The sequence below is a fragment of the Balearica regulorum genome, chromosome 1 (assembly GCF_011004875.1).
Source record: "Balearica regulorum gibbericeps isolate bBalReg1 chromosome 1, bBalReg1.pri, whole genome shotgun sequence".
Classification (NCBI taxonomy): Eukaryota; Metazoa; Chordata; class Aves; order Gruiformes; family Gruidae; genus Balearica; species Balearica regulorum.
In genome coordinates, this window is record NC_046184.1 from 68,379,659 (window position 1) to 68,396,381 (window position 16,723).

General features: G+C 48.3%; 1 protein-coding gene across 1 annotated transcript in view; it reads right to left on the reverse strand.

Annotated features, from left to right (window-relative positions):
• CACNA2D4 (calcium voltage-gated channel auxiliary subunit alpha2delta 4) overlaps positions 1 to 16,723 on the reverse strand; it is a 130,569-nt gene that overhangs the window by 13,188 nt on the left and 100,658 nt on the right. Inside the window, exons 28-33 of the mRNA XM_075756756.1 lie at positions 12,888 to 12,949; positions 11,698 to 11,712; positions 9,726 to 9,770; positions 8,717 to 8,779; positions 2,705 to 2,775; positions 1,786 to 1,861 (exon numbers count right to left, since the gene is read on the reverse strand). Of these exons, the coding sequence (XP_075612871.1) occupies positions 1,786 to 1,861; positions 2,705 to 2,775; positions 8,717 to 8,779; positions 9,726 to 9,770; positions 11,698 to 11,712; positions 12,888 to 12,949 (332 nt within the window). The remainder of the gene's footprint in view (positions 1 to 1,785; positions 1,862 to 2,704; positions 2,776 to 8,716; positions 8,780 to 9,725; positions 9,771 to 11,697; positions 11,713 to 12,887; positions 12,950 to 16,723) is intronic.

The following is a 16,723-nucleotide window of genomic DNA, read 5'->3' on the forward strand; positions in this document are numbered from 1 at the left end:
GGTCACAGAGTTTATAATTGTTATGCAGGACCCCACGTTTCAGACCAATTCCCTGCACTGATCAGAGCTCTTGAAGACAGGCTGGAATTCAAGGTCTGGGCATCACTGGAAAATATTCAAAATACATCAGAAGCCAGTGGAGCTGCCTTGCTACTAATAATATCTTCTCACCCCCTCCCCGTCAGGGTCAGGGAGTTTATCACAAATGTATGAAGGACTTTGAAGATGTAATTGCTTGATGATTTCTCTCCAGTATGGATGACCTTGAGAGCTCAGAGCAGGAGAGAAACACAGCTAAATGGGACACCACCAGTTTAGGATGCTTTTATATTCTGATAGCAAGTGGTGTTTCTGGGACAGGCTACAGCATTGCCCAGGATTTAGTATTGTCTGCCATTGATTGATTATCCTTAACTGTGCTTTCATCCAGCTTTTCCTCAAGATGGCATGACTTCTATCATCTTCCTGCTTTTCAGCTACAAGTTGGAAATCCAGCATTGTCCCAGGGACAATTCATTTGCAGAGGATCCTGCTGCTTCTTTTCTTCATGGTAACCATGTCTAATTTTCATGTCTCCCTTTCATAATCATGCCCATATCCTCAAACCCAAAACAGATGCAGCAGTCACAGGACACAAGATAATGTTCCATTACTGCTAGCTGACTTATCTTCAACCAAAATAAGTCAGCAAACAGTAAAATGTATAGATGGATGGGAATTTCACTGATTTTTCCTTTGAACGATGTATATGAAAAACAGACTGTTCTTCCTTCTCAAGGGTTTTGCTAAGAGGGGAAAGGGAGAGATGAAGGCCGAATGCTCATTCTTTTATTCTCTTCCCAATTCACATGTTTTTTGGCAGCTCATAGTTTGTGACATTTCTTTCAGTAATCAAAGTTCTCGAGGATATGATCAAGCAAATATTTTCATTGCAATCACAATATTTTATCTATCCAGCTTAAGTATAGCTATTTCCAAAACTGATATATTGTTAAAAATGTAACACACTATTAAAAACTAATATTTTGTTGAAAATTCTTTTACTGGAAAAAAATTACAATGTCATGCTGTAGGATGTACTTCCAGCACACCACATTTTAAAGTGTCAACAGACCCGATCATAGCAGCAATAAACACATCCCTACTTCGTGTTCCTTCAACTAGTTTGAAGTGGCCTGAATGTTGAGTATTTACTTAGTTCTGCCTGGTCAAGGCCAGGTTAGGAAGGTAGAGTGGGAGTAGACTATTAGCTTGTATCAGACTAAAGAGAAGTTGTGTTTGGGTGCTGGCAAAGCTATTTCCTGTGGTAGTTTGTTGCCTGGGCTATCAGCATTTCTCGGCAGCTTTAACCCCTCTCTCTGTTACTCCAAGCTCTCTCACGCTTGCCTGAAAGGCTGACAGCTTTCTCCCAGATGCTCTGTTCACCGACAGCGCAATTCTCCTTTTTGCGCTGGTCAGTAAAAGCAGTTCTGTTCATTTCAGCCGTTAGCTGGTTCCTCAGTTTTTAGGAGAAGCCTGGCGTACTCTAGATCCCGTTCTCTCCCTGGTCTTTCTGATTTTTAGTGAGATCCTATATGCCAATAGAGAGCCAAATTGTAAACCACTGTCAGTGGCCATCACTGCCTCAGAAATCCACCTTAAATGAGTTTGGACATTGCCATCACTTGAAAGCAAACAGCTACTAAACTCTTTTGGGGAATGTGCTATATCAAGGTGTTGGAGATGTCCCAGGAGAAAGCCTCCACAGCCAAGCCCAGAGAGGGCTGCGTGCCGATGGATACGTACACTGAGCAGAGGCCGGGCACCGCTGTGGTGGTGGTAGGGTACTTTGCACATTGCTTGGTAATCATACATCGACACCCTGTGGTCAAAACAAAACAAACAAGCAAGCAGTCATAAGCAAGCAATGGAACTGCCTACGGGATGCACATGACAGCTTTTTCTAAAACATTTCCTGTATAGAAGTAAAGCAGCGGCCTGCTTATGCGTGTCTTTGCTGTTTGATCAGTGCTGGATTTCGCAAAGCAAGAAATACAGGCCCCGGATTAATGTAACCGGGTCAGTACAGGAGGAAATACGTCCCTAATTTCAGTGGTGAGTAAAGCAGGATCTGAAGCTGGAGAATTGTAGTATCTACCTCAGGTGCCCCTAGTTCCTGTTTTCGGGCCACTAGAACTCTGAACTGTCTTTTGATGTGGGCTGGGGGAGTGAAGTGAGACACACAGAGATATTTTTAGGAGAGAGAGAGAGAGAGAGAGAGAGAAATGTGCTCAGCCAGCTGCAATGGCACATCTGAGGGGCTCTTGGACAACCGCTCAGAGAAATGCTTTACAAGTAGCATGAGGAATCGAAGTACTTCACCCAAAACACCAAGAAGTGTTTCCCATAGCATCTTGCTCTGGAAAAGACAGAGGAGCAGCTGCTTTCTGGCCACATGGATGTCGGGAGTTACTGTCTCTCTCGGTGCTTTGCAGCAGGTGGAAGAGCAGGAGATGAGGAGAAACTGGGTGTGTGGTGGTGATGGCTGAGCGAGACAGGGGAGGGGGCAGGTAGCTAAAGGAGCTCTCGTAGGAAAATAAGAGAGTGACGTGCACCAGCACGTGCATTTTCCCCTGCTCAGTGGTGCCGCTTACGGGGCCCAATATGCTCTGACCCACACACCGGCTGAAGAAAGAGAGGTGCAGCGCAGAGATCCCTCACTTACCGTCTGAACATGCCCATGTTCAGCAGCTGGGTCATTACTGAGCCGTCCACTGCACCAAAAAATTTTCCAGTCTGCAAGCACAAGAAAGGAAAAAAACAGCATAAACGGTCAACAGTAAAACTTCCAAATGCTCTAAGGCTCTGACCGATCCGGTCTGTCTGGAGGCCTACTACACATAACGAGTGTCTTATAAGCAGGTAACGCTGAGCTTTGTCCTTTGGCTGGCTGAAAGCTTGAGGGAGGACTTTCCCCGTCGCCAGCTTGGCATCCTGCACCGTTCCTACTGCGCTTGGAAATGATTTAGCCCACGTACGTCCCTGCAGCTTGTGACAGAAAAAGGCAGACTCTCAAGCTGCAGAGACCCAGGCATGTTGATTCACTGGGAGCCTGGGCTCTCCTGTGGGTTTTTGTGAATCCACGTTCCCTCGATCTGCACGCCTGAGTCTCTTCCACTTGAGCCTCTCTGCCAGCCCACAGCCGCAGTGGCTTTGGAAACCTCTGCTCTCCTGCTGCCCTAGGCGAACTGACTCACCACGCGCAAGTGTGCCGTACGCATTTATTTAAGTAGCAAACACAATTTTACAACTCACTGCTGTGCAAGTTCCGAGCAGGCAGTAACCCAAACAACACAACGCATGCTGACCCATCCCTTTAGCTTACGTATGATGCATTGGCATAGCCACAGCTGTGCTAGCACAGACTCCACCCTAGCAAAAGTTGCTTTTGGTGGGGCAACAACCCTCAAATCCCGCTTGCATGCCTGGACTAAAAGCAGAGCTCGTGGCCCTCTGGTTGCATTTACATTTTGGAGTCAATAACCTTGAATACAGTCCCAACCCCAAATCCGGGAACTGCTGCTCTAAAGACTTCTTCAAACAAACAACAGTTCTGGCTTTCCTGATTACTAAACCATGACAAATCTATTGCAAAAATGCCTCAAATCTGCCAAGTCCACTGCTTTGTTTGAAAGCAAGTAAATAAAATACTTGTAAATAATAAAAATGTGGGGACGAGCTGTCCTCTGTCTATTTTCCTGGCCCTTGGGTCTTGATGCAGTACATAGCTCCCATATGTTATTGGAAGCATTCACACAATTTTGGGGGACATTTTACTTTTCCACTGATGGGCTAGCAGTCATTTAGCACGTATTAGCAGATGACAGATGACTTCATTTATTTGAGTGGGGCATTTCCACTAAAAAAACCCAAACCCTTAGGCAGATTTACCTAAGATCATATGGTAATCATCTAGCAGTAGTGTTACATGGTTATGAGCCTCTTCCCAACAGGCTTTAGAAGGTGTTTCACTGTATAAATCAATACATAACATCAACTCCCCTTCAAGCATTTAGCCTGTAATCGTCTCAGACCTAGTCAAATGTGTGTGAGCAAGCGCTAACTTTTTTTCACCTCCCTCGCTCTTTCAATCTGATTAGGGTGGTGAGGAGGCCAGCTGCTTCCATTTAATACCAGTCTGAAGCCCCAGCAGGAGCCAGAGTGGTGGGATTTAACGTAGGGCAAGCTGCAGCTGGTGTGCAAAGGGCAAGGGGCCACTGCAGGACTGTAAATGGGACCCCCCCTATCCGGAGATGCTGATGTCTGACCGAATTTTTCCAAGTAGAACGTCCTTCCTATAGGTATGAGGAGCTATTAGTGTTATTGAGAGTAAGGCCTAAGGAACGTGTTCAGAAAAGCATCAGCAAACTGGCTTTCAACACTGAACCAGACACTCAAAGCTCAGTGCTGTTTTAGGTACCCTGTGCAGGTAGGAAAACACAGGAAAGCATCACTTGGCAGAAACCAAAGTGGTCCTGTACTGAAGCGACATTTGGTAAAGCAGCTCTCATTACAACCTGCTTCCTCCAGTGACTGGCTGCTGCTCTCCCTGACATCCCTCTGCTGTGCTTCTCCTAACTCCCAATTCTGGGCAGATTTCCACAGGCTCTTGTGATTTCAGAGGTTCGCAGCACAAAGCATCGCCTCTGATATCCTGCATGACACATGCTGTATCACGTCCCCCTGCAGCTGAGAGCATACAAATACATACACAGGCTATGCACAGGAAAGAGATGCATCCCAGAGCACACATATGGCTCAAAAGGTACATCACTGCTCACAGACATATATGTGTCCATGCTTTGCCGGCTCATTGAGCAGTTTGCACTTTTGGTACACACAAAAGGTGTAGACAAACGGGATCTGCCAAATGGGCTGGGCTTTGGGTGAGCGGGCAGCCTCCTTGCTGCACAGCTCAAAGCCAGCCCTTGCTTCTCCACAGCTTCTGCCCAGCCGTGGCGGGATCTTGGCCTTTTAGCTGTCATCCTGCACTCTGTCCCTGGAGTCCCACCTGGGGAGAGCTTGCAGACGTACCCTGAAGATGCCTCAGGGAGAAGGCAGCATCCTAGAGAAAGAGGTTTATCGAGTGAGGGGACATCTGGATGCAGCTGGTTGAGGGAGCTCCAGACCTGTGATCCGCAGCTGAGCCTCTGGTTGGCAGCGAAAGGCGGCTAAAAACTCAGAGGCCATCGTGGGGCCATGACTGCAAACATCGCCAGAAACACAGCGTGGAGAAGCCCTTGCTGCAGCAGAGCCTGGGCCTGCCGCTTACTTTCCCTTCCTCCCCTGCCCTAGATCATCCTCCTCCTCACCCACTCCCTTCTCCTGGCTCTGGCTGTTAACTCTTTGCTCCCTCCATGATGAGTCTAGATGGGGGGATTAGCCTGAATTAAGAGATTACCCATTCTTCCCCAAGTAATCTTGCAGGGAGCTTCCAACTCATCACTCATTAAAATCCCTCTTTCTTCCACAGTGTCTTCTGGCTGCCAGTAAGCTTCCTGTCGCCTTCAGGCAGAGTTATTAGATCCGATCCTCCATCCCAATCCCCCATCCCAAGGGTGGAGGGGAGCAGAACCAGAGCCAGGCTGACCTCACCCCATTCCTGCGTGAAGCCGCTCTGGTTTCCAGTGCGATCACCCAGGGAAGGAGGTACGGGCAGCAGGCAGCCCTGGGCAGGCAGCAGGCAGCCCTGGGCAGGCAGTGGGCTGAGCGTGCCACGAAGCACCTCAGCCCCAAGGGAGCAAGCACAGCAATGGAGCAAAACCTCTCAGAGCCCCTGGAGCGGGTCTCCAGCACCAGCTGCTCGCCCCGGGGCTGTACGGACACAGGCACTTTGGCACCACTCCGCTATTCTTAGCTTGCACTTTGCCCCGGGGAAGCACACGGTTTAGATGTGAAAGCTCCTCGGTTGCCTTCCCTGGGGAAGCGGGGATGTGCGTGGGGCCCTGCTTGTGCTGTGGCTGCCACAGCCCGCACAGCTCAGCGGGGCGGATGGCTTGCCTGTGCACCCTCGCTCCTTTGGCATCCGATAAGCTCCCTCCCATCGTGGCCGTTGGGGCAGAACAGGCAGCATGCGGGCAGGCTGCCCTTCTCCCTGCTGCTGGGCTGAAGTGCTGACCCATGCAGCTGAGCCACTCTTGCTGGTCCTGGTGTCAGGTATGAGGCAGGGAGGGAGGGCAGTGAACTAGCTGACTTCTCCAGAAAGGCAAAAACCCCCACAAAAATCCAGGTACGTTTTTTTTGTTGTTTTGTTTTTTTTTTTTCATTATGTTGAAGAATGCACTGAGGAAAGAGTGTGGGACGAGGCAGGGAAGGCCACATAGCAGCAAGTGATCCCATGCAGCAACATTCAGGTAGCAAGGCTACGAAACCCCAGGTATTGATTTAATGCTGCTGCTGTCTTGAATTCCCTGTAGGGTTTAACAGTGTGGACACTCACGGTGCCACTGCGAAATAAAAGCAGTAACTGGAACAAGATAAAGAAATCAGAAGAAAAGTAGTGGTGAACTCCCTGAGGTCAGGGGAGGTAACAGCTGGAGGAGATGACAGCTCTGGTGCCTGCCAAAATGCCTGATCTCGGAGGCATGTGGATAATGTTTATAATTTACCCAAATCCACTATAATGCCATGTTTCTGCTAGTCAGATCTTTCAGAGACGAGCTTTTTGAAAAACCTGTTTTCCGTAAAATGCAGGAAAAATAGAGACATAGAACCCAGGCAGGCAGTGCTGAGGATGAACAGTAGACATGGTACCTTTATCTATGGACACATGCCACAGGACTCAGTAAAGCACCTTTGAAAATGCCACAGCGGTCAGAGAAGGAAACAGTGACTCCTAAGACTACCAGCCCATCCCAAACACGCAGCCGGACCTGGCTTCCCAGAGTAGGGAGCCAGTACAACTGTACAGCATTTTCCTCCCTTGTTTTTCAAGTTTTCTGTGGTTTGTTTTGGGTTTGGGGTTTTTTTGGGGGGTTTTTTTGGCACACCAAGGGGCATTTTTAGTGGAATATTCAGTGTGTTGGGTATGTTACTTTCCTGACAGAAAACAGGTTGGTTATTCCTTGCAATATGCCCCCCTTGATATCTGTCTGTATTACCCCCTGGTGCCACTATGTTCCTGATACGTTTTGCTTTGTGAATCTCAACAGCTCTCATCTTGGCCTCTCTGAACTTACTGTGTAGTGCCTGCAGAATTCACCATTTCACCTTTTCCTTTGGCCAGCCTATTCTGATTATGCCAACTATCACAGGTCTGGATGGGAAACCATGGGACTCATACAGCTGACGTTTTCCATCTAAATATCCATATAAAAATCCCTCTTCTCTTTCTTTTCTGTCCCAGCTACTTTGAGATCAATGCGACTACTTCACACTTCACTCTTTAACCAGAACTTCTTTAACAGTGTCTTGTAAGGGAGTCTGTTCAAGGCTTCTAGAAAAGCTGAAATGCAGTAGGTCATCCATTCTCCCTTATCTCCTGATTTACTCACACATTCAAAGAACTATAGCTGATAAGATAGGGTTTTTTTCTTTTATAGAAGCTGTGCTGCTTGTCCAAATCACATCCATCGGGTGTTCTGTTACTTTATTTTTAATTTCCATTTCAACCTGTTTGTGACATCTTGAAGAAAGTAATTTCTGGGATCAGATCTACTACCTTTTGGAAATACGCATAAAGTATTTGTTAACTCCAGTACTACGGCAATTTTAATGAAACTCCCCACTTCTGTCAGTACCAAACCCACTTCATTTCCCATTTCTTCTATAAGCCCACTCTTGCTATTGACTTATTGCTTTGTAGTTTATGAGACTGTTCCAACACATCGCTTTCTGACATCCGAATCTATGGCCTTTTATTATTTTGAAACAAATAGTTCTGTGGTGAATTTACCAGAGAGCAGAAAAATATAACTGAACCATGCAGTGGCTGGTAGTGTTGACTTTACCCAGGCTGCACAGGATGTCACATCACAAACTGCACCCCTTCAGCTCCCTAGAAATGGTCGTGGAGGTGCTGGCAGCAGGAGGAAAGGAAGCAACTTCTGTTGCTTATATTTTTATTACTATTCTGAGTCTTTTTCCTTACTCCTTTCACCTCTGCGAGTCCAGTAAATCTGCCAGTTCTTCAGGTGTGCTCCTGTTTCCAATTTGCTTAAATAATTTTGTCTTCATTTTTGCCTTTGACATTTTCCTCTTACCATCCCCTCAGTTTTCTTTCCTGAAGATGCCTGCTTTGACTTCAGAGGCACTCAAAAGTGCTGCTCCCTTCCCTTCCCTTCCCTTCCCTTCCCTTCCCTTCCCTTCCCTTCCCTTCCCTTCCCTTCCCTTCCCTTCCCTTCCCTTCCCTTCCCTTCCCGCATCAGGGCACGCCTGCCTTCTGGGACTGTCTCAGATCATCTTTCAGTAGCATCTGCGCCAAGGGAAAGGAGCCTAATTTCCTCACTTCTGATAAAAAGATATTTTGACTAGTTCCTTCCTTATCACTGCAAACTCCTTCCTTACCTAAGTTGTGCTGTCACTCTGCCAGGAGGCTTCCCCCTCACCGCACAGCTGAATTTAGTTATAATGTGGCCACCGTTACTACACAATTGAACTTCATTTGTTTTAACCAGCTCTGGTGGGTTATTTAGGAACAAGCCAAGCACGGTCTCCTTCTCCTCTTATGCTCTCTTACCTCTGCAGGTCTTTTGGAAACGAGTATAAAGCCATTATTATCAATGAGGAAACAATTCAGAATCTGCAGAGATGAAAGAGAAGCAACATTAAAGACAGCTTTTTCCATGGTTTTCTGGTAGGTACTGCTGCATGCAGGATGGAGCGGTGTGAGCTTGTGCTTGTGGTGACAGCCTCAGCATTTCCATGCCTAGCCCCACAGCTCAGCTACCATGGGTTTGACACAATTGACTTTTCCCTCTCTGCCTCCATTTTGAGGTATTTAGTTCATGAGCTGCCTGTGACAGAGATTGTGTCTCGCCAGGGCTGTGTGCAGGCCTAGCGGGCTCTGAGCCACACTGAAGACAAGACATCCTGCAGGAAGCAACAGGATATTTAGAGAGCACTTCTCTTTAATAAAATGGTATCTAATGCTTTCCATCTTCAGATTTCTGAGTTTTATAACCACTCATGAAATAACCTTCTCACCACTGAATATCAGTGCTGGTCTTATTTTTATTTTGCAGAGCAGGAAAGGGAGGCACAGAGTTTAGATGAAAATCTTTACGTCTCAGAGGGAAAAACTAGGATGCAGAGGAAATCCTACACGAACACAGAAGGAAAAATCTCTGGTGATCCCACCCTCCAGGGCAGAGGAACTCCTGTCCCAAATATGCCTGAGACCATGGTTGAAGCAGTGGAGCGTGTCCAGCACGCACGTCATGCTGACAGCCACTGTCTGGCAGACCTGGGAAGCCAGTGAGACAGCTGTAAGGGAGATGGACTCTCCTCAGGGTCCCTGGCTGGAATCCCCATGCCCCTGCCTGGGCTCAGCTGATGTCTCACAGCTGAGGGGAAGATCTAAACTACAGGTTAGCCTCAGCAGCATGAGGTCCTGCCCCAGCTGTGCAACCTCTTGTGAGGAGACCACACGCAATACCTGACTTTTGGGGAGACAAAGACCTCCACAGAGCAGGCAGTCAATCAATCACACCCATCACGGGTGCAGAGAAGAAATCTGGGCAACTTACGTCATCCTGACAGCTTAGTGGACAGGCACCATCCAAGGCACTGCACTGGAAAGGAAAAGCAGGGCATTAATCATGACATGATCTCATCTTACAGTCTCCCCCTTGGGACTGCTGAACTAAAGGTCTCCACACCAGCATCTCTTAAAACTCTGCAATTTAGCTGGCATTCTCACCATGACAAGCTCTACAGCATGCACCAGTACCACCCCCCACCCCGATTTGGCTGCTTTGGCTCTGCGTACTCCCCACCTCCCTGAGCAACATCCTCTCTTTGCTGAGGGCTCTGGTCCTGCACCCACCTCCCTGACACACTTCCAGCAGTACCCACAGGCTTTGAGCAGAGACTTGTTAATGAAGGGGGCAGCATCAAGCTCTCTGGCTGTGAAAGCAAAGGTTATTGTGCACCGGTGACAAACCAGCGCACATTTCAGCGTCTGCTAGTATCCGGACTAAGCACATGGCACGCTATTTTAGATCAGGATTCTTCTCAGGCAGGGATTTTTTTTGTTGTTGTTGCTGTTGGTTTCTTTATTCTCCAGACAGCTAATGATAAAATAGGATGTGAATGGTGCTCATGTAGCCCAAGGCACCATCCATTTGTTTCATTTAGGATTTCTGTGTACCGGACTTGACATGTGTTTCACAACACTGAACCGGGTGGGGACATGAGGGGTTAAGCGGTGAGTAACAAAGCCCTTCAGGTGCTTATTGATTTCATAATTGTTCCGAGTTTGCCGTGGCTGCGTGTGTCTGTCTCTTTGTGTTATTTTTTAGTGCTATTTTCTCTAGCAGCGAAGGGACGAAAACTGACATGGTGTTGCCATTTCTGTACACGGGGTCCCCTTCCTGCCAGAGGTTTTCTGGGGTCAGGGAAGGACACCCACGTGTCGCGTAGCCTGTCTGCTCTCAGCCAGCTGCCCTTTATTTCTGCAAAACCCTTATACATAAACCCCAGCCCCCTTTCTGGATGATTCTTGGTAACAAGAAGTGAATTTGCCATTTCAAACCACAATAAGACCATTACTTTCAGTTACAATTTGTTTCTCCTCTTGAGTTTTGCAGAACAAAATAATCAGTTTCAGGTTTCCATGTGTCTTCTCAACTTCAGGAGAGGCTCGGAGATGCCTGATTTTGTTTCAAGCCCTGCGGCTTTGCAGTATCACAGGCTCACGCTCAAACCTTGACTGGCTTTTTGAGGTTCTAGGGATGATGGTTTAAAAACATCCCTTTACCCACAGTTGCAAACATCATCTCACCACAAAGCAGCATCGGGTTGTTTTGTCTCCCTGGACGTACGCTTAAAGGTGGCCTGCACTTCATCCCTGGTGGGTTCCTTCCTCTGGTCAGCAGAGAAATATGGCCACAACAAAACACTATTATGGCCTTGGGGGATAAGGCCAGAGCTCAGCAATCAGAACAGAACCCCAGGTGAACCAGAGTGGTTTCCCAGAAGAAGGGCCCATGTCTCACAGCATCTTCCTCAGCAGTGTGAGGACCTAGTCTCACTACCTTTGCTCTTCTCGACCTGGAGAAGCTCCAGCAGTGCCTCGTGCTGGACTGGCCATGCAGCAGCGGGAGCGCGGTGAGGAGCCTGATCTGAGAGCACTGGCAGCTTGCAGGGACCCCCTGAGTGGGGGGAAGAGCTGAACCTGAGCTCCCTGGTTGCTCTGAGACCACATCTACTGCCTTATGGACACAGGTCCCTCCTCCGAGACCAGCCTACCTCACAGCATCCTCCTGCTGTTGGTCAAGTCTCTAAAACACTGTGACCCAGAGCACTTTCAACTTTGCCAAAGACACTTAATTACTGTGAAGACAAACACAGCCTATGACAGGCTTGGACTGTCTCCAGTGACTACAAGACAAGGGACGGTGCCTATAATATGCTGGCACACAAACGACACAATTACGAAGCCGAGCTGCGGCGAGGCACGCCAGGATGCCTCCCCGTCCCTAGCTTTTGTCTACTTACATCACTGTCATTGGGCTGGGAGACGGGAGGCACAGCGTGGACATCCAGAGTGGCACAGCACGCAGTCAAGTGAGAGAGAGAGAGAGAAAACAAAATCTGTTAGTCATTCCTCTGTCAAACGGCAGTCATGTCCTGGGAAACCATAAGCAGGTTTTTTTCATACCGGCACCTACCAGGGCCATGGCACGCAGGCACTTGGCACGCAGGCCTCCTTTCAGCTTCTTTAATAAGCCTTCCCGGTTTCACTTAACGCCCATGTGGGCTTGTTTGTGTGAGAACTGCCTGGGTATGGCCCTCAGGAGATTTTTTTAAAATGAAGCTCTCTGCTGATGCTTCAGGATGTGCTCACGTGCTTTGCAGAAGTCTTTTTTAGCTCAGGTTAGGCTTACGTGATCTCCCACCCGTGAGGATGCTCCTGCCACCGCGGCCAACTCTGGGCTGTTCCGTTCCCCACATGTGCTCGCTCCCAGTGAGCAGCCTCCTGCCCTCCTATCTATTTGCTCTGTCAACCCCATCTGATGACAGCTCCCTCTCCTGACAGCAGAGCCACTTCTGCTGTGTGCTGCTTCGGTCCCCTCAGTCTCACCCCTCCAGTACACCTCCCCGAAAGCAAAGCCTGGCAGCAGGGAGGAAGCCCCTGGGTGGTAAGGGAAAGGTGTTTCACTTTTCCTGCCTCTCAGACCAGGGGGCTGTTTTAATTATTCCACTTCTCTCAGTCCAGCGAGAGTGTCCAAAATTAGAACAACACTGAAAACTGATCCCTGGAGCAAATAATTTTTATTTTGGCAAGCTGGTAGCATTGTGTTACAGTTATCGAGCTGATAAGAGAGGGCAGTAGATTTTTTTCAGTGTGCCCAAACTTGCAGATTTCCATGAGGTTTCTGAAAGGCTGAATGAGCACAAAACATATTTCCACAATTAAATGTGTCATATGCAGCAGAGCTAATGCCGGGCCAGGATGCTGACACTGTCAACACGGCATTTGCGAAACAGACTCACGGCTCACATGGCATTAGTGCCGTCAAAGGATTATAGAAATGTGTGACTTCAAACTTATCTACTTCAAAAATCTTTTAATATGAATTGCACAAAAGCCCTCATCAAAATGCCACCGCATGTGATGTAACAGCATCAACCTAGCTGACGAAGAGCATTAAATTGTCTCTCTGCACGACTGCTGGTGCTCCTACCTGTTGCATGGCCATCCAAAACTTCTGTTGGAGCAACTCCAGCTTAATTTGCACACCCACCGCTACGGGAAACAAAACCAGGGAAGGACAAAAAGAAGAACGTGCAAGAGAGAGAAAGACAAAACACAAGTTAGGAAAGGAGGGGTAAATATTCATTCGAAGTGATGGGATGGAAATCGCAATTGCAACCTGCTTCCAAGTGTGAATGATAAGCATCGGGGGATCAGTGCTGAGTCAGACTGCCAAGTGAGAGTCAGAGGTTTAACAAGGCAGAGGAAAAGGGGACGCTGACTGCTGTACTGAGGTACCGACACCTGCCTCCCACTAAACACTATGGAGATAGAAAGAAATTAACAACAAAATCCCACTGAAAAAAAACCCCAGGAGAGTGAGTGTGTGAGCTTTCATCTTTGTCTTTTGTAGATTTGCCTGGCCAGAATGGCCGTTTCTGATCACCCCGGCCTCAACTCCTGCACCGCACAGCATCAATCAGAAATAAAGTAGGCCAGTGCGAGGGATTCATTCGAAAACCCACCTGTCTCAAGGGGAGACCACAGTGATTTAGATTGCTCCTCAGCCACTACGAAAGCACAAAAATATGAATGCCACTTGATGGAAAAGTGTCGATTAGCAGTAGTGCTTCGTTACCTGGTCCCAGCCCAGTGCACGGTTCACTAAGCAAAACTCTGTGTGTGCGTGTGTTTCTTAATGAAGTGCGTCCTAATTTCTTGGCTTAGTTTCTCTTCTGTTCCCAGCGTCATGTTCCTGAAGTAAGGCATAGCTCCACAGGAGGAGAAACGGTGCAGGGTCTCCCCGACAGAATAACCTAGCTGTCCCTGGGTAGGTTGCCTACAAGCACACGTAATAACCAGCACAGTTGTGCGCAGCCTGGCACGGTGACAGGGAAAAAGGGGGCTGGGTGTCAACTGGTTGAATCCAAGAGCTCTGCAGAAATTACAGCCTCAAGCAGGACCTTGAAATAGAATATAAAGTGTGAGTGAGGGAGAAAAAGAAGTACAGAGAGGGAGAGTTTGAGCCTTTTTTTCACAATCACCAGTATCGGGCGGATGAAGTGTTGCTGTTTCTACAGATTTCCTCTGAATTAGCAGGAGCTTCAAAGAGGGGACAGATCCTTTAAATCTGAATCATGCCGTGTGGGTGCTTTTAAGTTAACAGTATGATCTGATGCTCTAATTCAGATGGGTATGAATTAAAACTGGAGTATGCAGTGGTATATTTTCTCACAGCATGTACAGAGACCCTGGCACCTGGCATCAGCTCTACCTTTTATACCAGCGTCCTTGTCACATTCCCACTCCTGGTACATCTTATAAAATCCCACTCACAGGAGCGTTTCTTACCCAGTTCTCCCTGCCGTAGACTGATTCTGCCTGCCTGTATGTGGGGGAAAGGAATGATTTTGTAGAGCTGCCTTGCCCTAAGCCTCACAGAGCACAAGCCAGTTAAGACAAAGAACACGAACAGAGGAAGGACGGGGCTGAGTCCAGCCCGGGTGAAGATCCATCAGCTTCAGTGGGGCTATCGCAGGCTTGGTTTGGCTCGATATCCCTGCTGACAAATCGGCAGTCCATGACAGAAGGCAAACGGTGCTGTTGCTGCTGAGTCTGATGAGGCCCACGCGAACGATTTGGTATGTAGCTTTAAATAAATTCATCGTTATCCTTTAAAACCATCTCAGGAAAGAGTTATTCCCTTATCACAGCAGATCACATCAATGGGACTGAGCATTACCCAGGACATACAGTTTTTATGAGACCTGAAGAGGAGTTGATACCTACATAACTAACCTTTCAATGCAGAGACTTACTGAGCGGCTCATGTTTTTGCCAGCGGGAACATCTATCCTCAAATTGTTCTTCAAAGGGAGCTCAGTCCCTGGTTGTGAAACCTTGCCTCTGCCCAGGAGGCACGAGTCGCATGTGCTGAACTTGGACGGAGTTGCCTGCAACATGAGGAAGGAGAGTACCTGGGGGCTTACACCAGTGGTTGGTGGCAGGGACAAAAAGCAGAGTCTCCCAGCTCTCTCCTTCCTCTTTCCACATCGCTCACGGCCATGTCTAAGCCGTCTGTGCTATCTGTCAGCAAGCCTTGTCCTTTGGATGCAATCTTTGCAGCCCTAACCTCTCTGCAGGGCTTGCGCTTACTCCTTTTCTCTGCCCCAGCCCTTTCTTTCCTTCCCAGCGGCCCAGCACACATTTCTAGCTATTCCCCACGGAGCTGCGGTGAGCACCACTCTCCTCCTCACATCACGGCATGGTCTGAAAAGGTCATTGAAAGCAAAGCTGGGGGCTAGTCTGCCTTGCAGCCAGGTCTGTCTGTCTTTCTGGATGGTACCCATCACAGGGAACCGTACTGGAGGGATTGCTCCATGCTCCCGCCTGGCAGCACCACTCCTCGGGGTGGATTGGCAGCTCCCAGCAAGAACTGTGAGAAACTTCCAGGCATTCAGGTCACCTGAGGAAGGCAGGGAAGCTGAGGGGAAAGAGGCCACAAACAGTCACCCAGGTGCCTTTAGGCTGATGGTGAGGACAGACAGAAAGGAGGAAAGCAGTGATTCAGTTTGAGGTAAGGATGATGCTACAGCTCAGGTGAGAGGGAGAAAACCAGAATAAACCCCCTTCTGCTTATTACAAAGTATAACTCATTCTTAATCAGCCTTTTTGCTCTGGTGGCAAAGGGTATGCTGCAGGAGCGGGAAGAGCTGAGGTCCATGAAATGATGAGTGGCCCTGGTGTGCCACACAGCAACAACCATAGAGTCCTTGGAGAGACCATGGCTAATAGTTTTATTCCTACTAATATGCAAATAACCTGTGCAACCGTAGCTTCCCAGCAATGAAATAAAACACGAGGACAAGCAATGCTGCACACCTTGCACACTTAGACATTGCTTCACCACATCGATGAGCTACCCAGACCTGTGCCTGACTTCCACCAGCAGGCACCCTGCCTGCAAACCCAAGCCGTGCCCACTGCATGGCTGCAGCTGGCTTCCTCCAGAGTCGTGTGCTGCCATTCACCGTGGAGATAACAGCCTTCCCCTCCACCTGTTCATCCCTCCATTGAGCATGTCTGCCTCATTAGCTCATCCTTTGCTTGTCTCTCTTTCTGTCTGCCTTCCCTGGCTTCTGTCTTTGATTATCCACATGCTGTTCTCATAAGGAGCTTTCCCCGAGATTTAATTCTTGGGCCTGTTGCACGACAAAAAGGCATAACAGAGTTGCAAGATTACATCCTGCATATCAAGATGTACCTTGCCATTCAAAACCTGTTTTCATGGCTGCAGGTTCAATGGTTAAATAAAAACCTGTGATTAAAATGGGAGAACATACCAGAGCAGCAGAGCAGCCCTGCCTGTACTGTCCATTTTTACTCCCTGTTCCCTCTTTCTGAAATATTCCCATTTTCCCTCTTGACCCAGCAGTGGAGCTGCCCCATTCAAAATTTTACTTGAAGTCCACTAAAAATTTCACTTAAAAAATAACTTCCAGGCAAGTTACAAAGAAGAAAAACCTCAAACTAAGGGCAGCCTGCCTATGCTACTGGACCTGACAGAAGAGGCAGTTGAAGTGGATCAGCACAACAGTAATTCTTGCAAATGTGGCTATCAAGGTCCTCAGCAAGCTGGAGGTCTGATTTTGGGGGGACAGGCTGCAGGATCCCACAAGAGAGCAGAGAGAGAAGCCTGACAGAGGCAGTGCGTTGGATTCGGGTGCTTACTGCACCCCTGTATAAGCAGGCTGTGTCAGGCAGGGCACGGGATGCCTCTGGACGTACAGCTGAGCACGCTCTCCCTGCCGCACACCAAACGCAGGG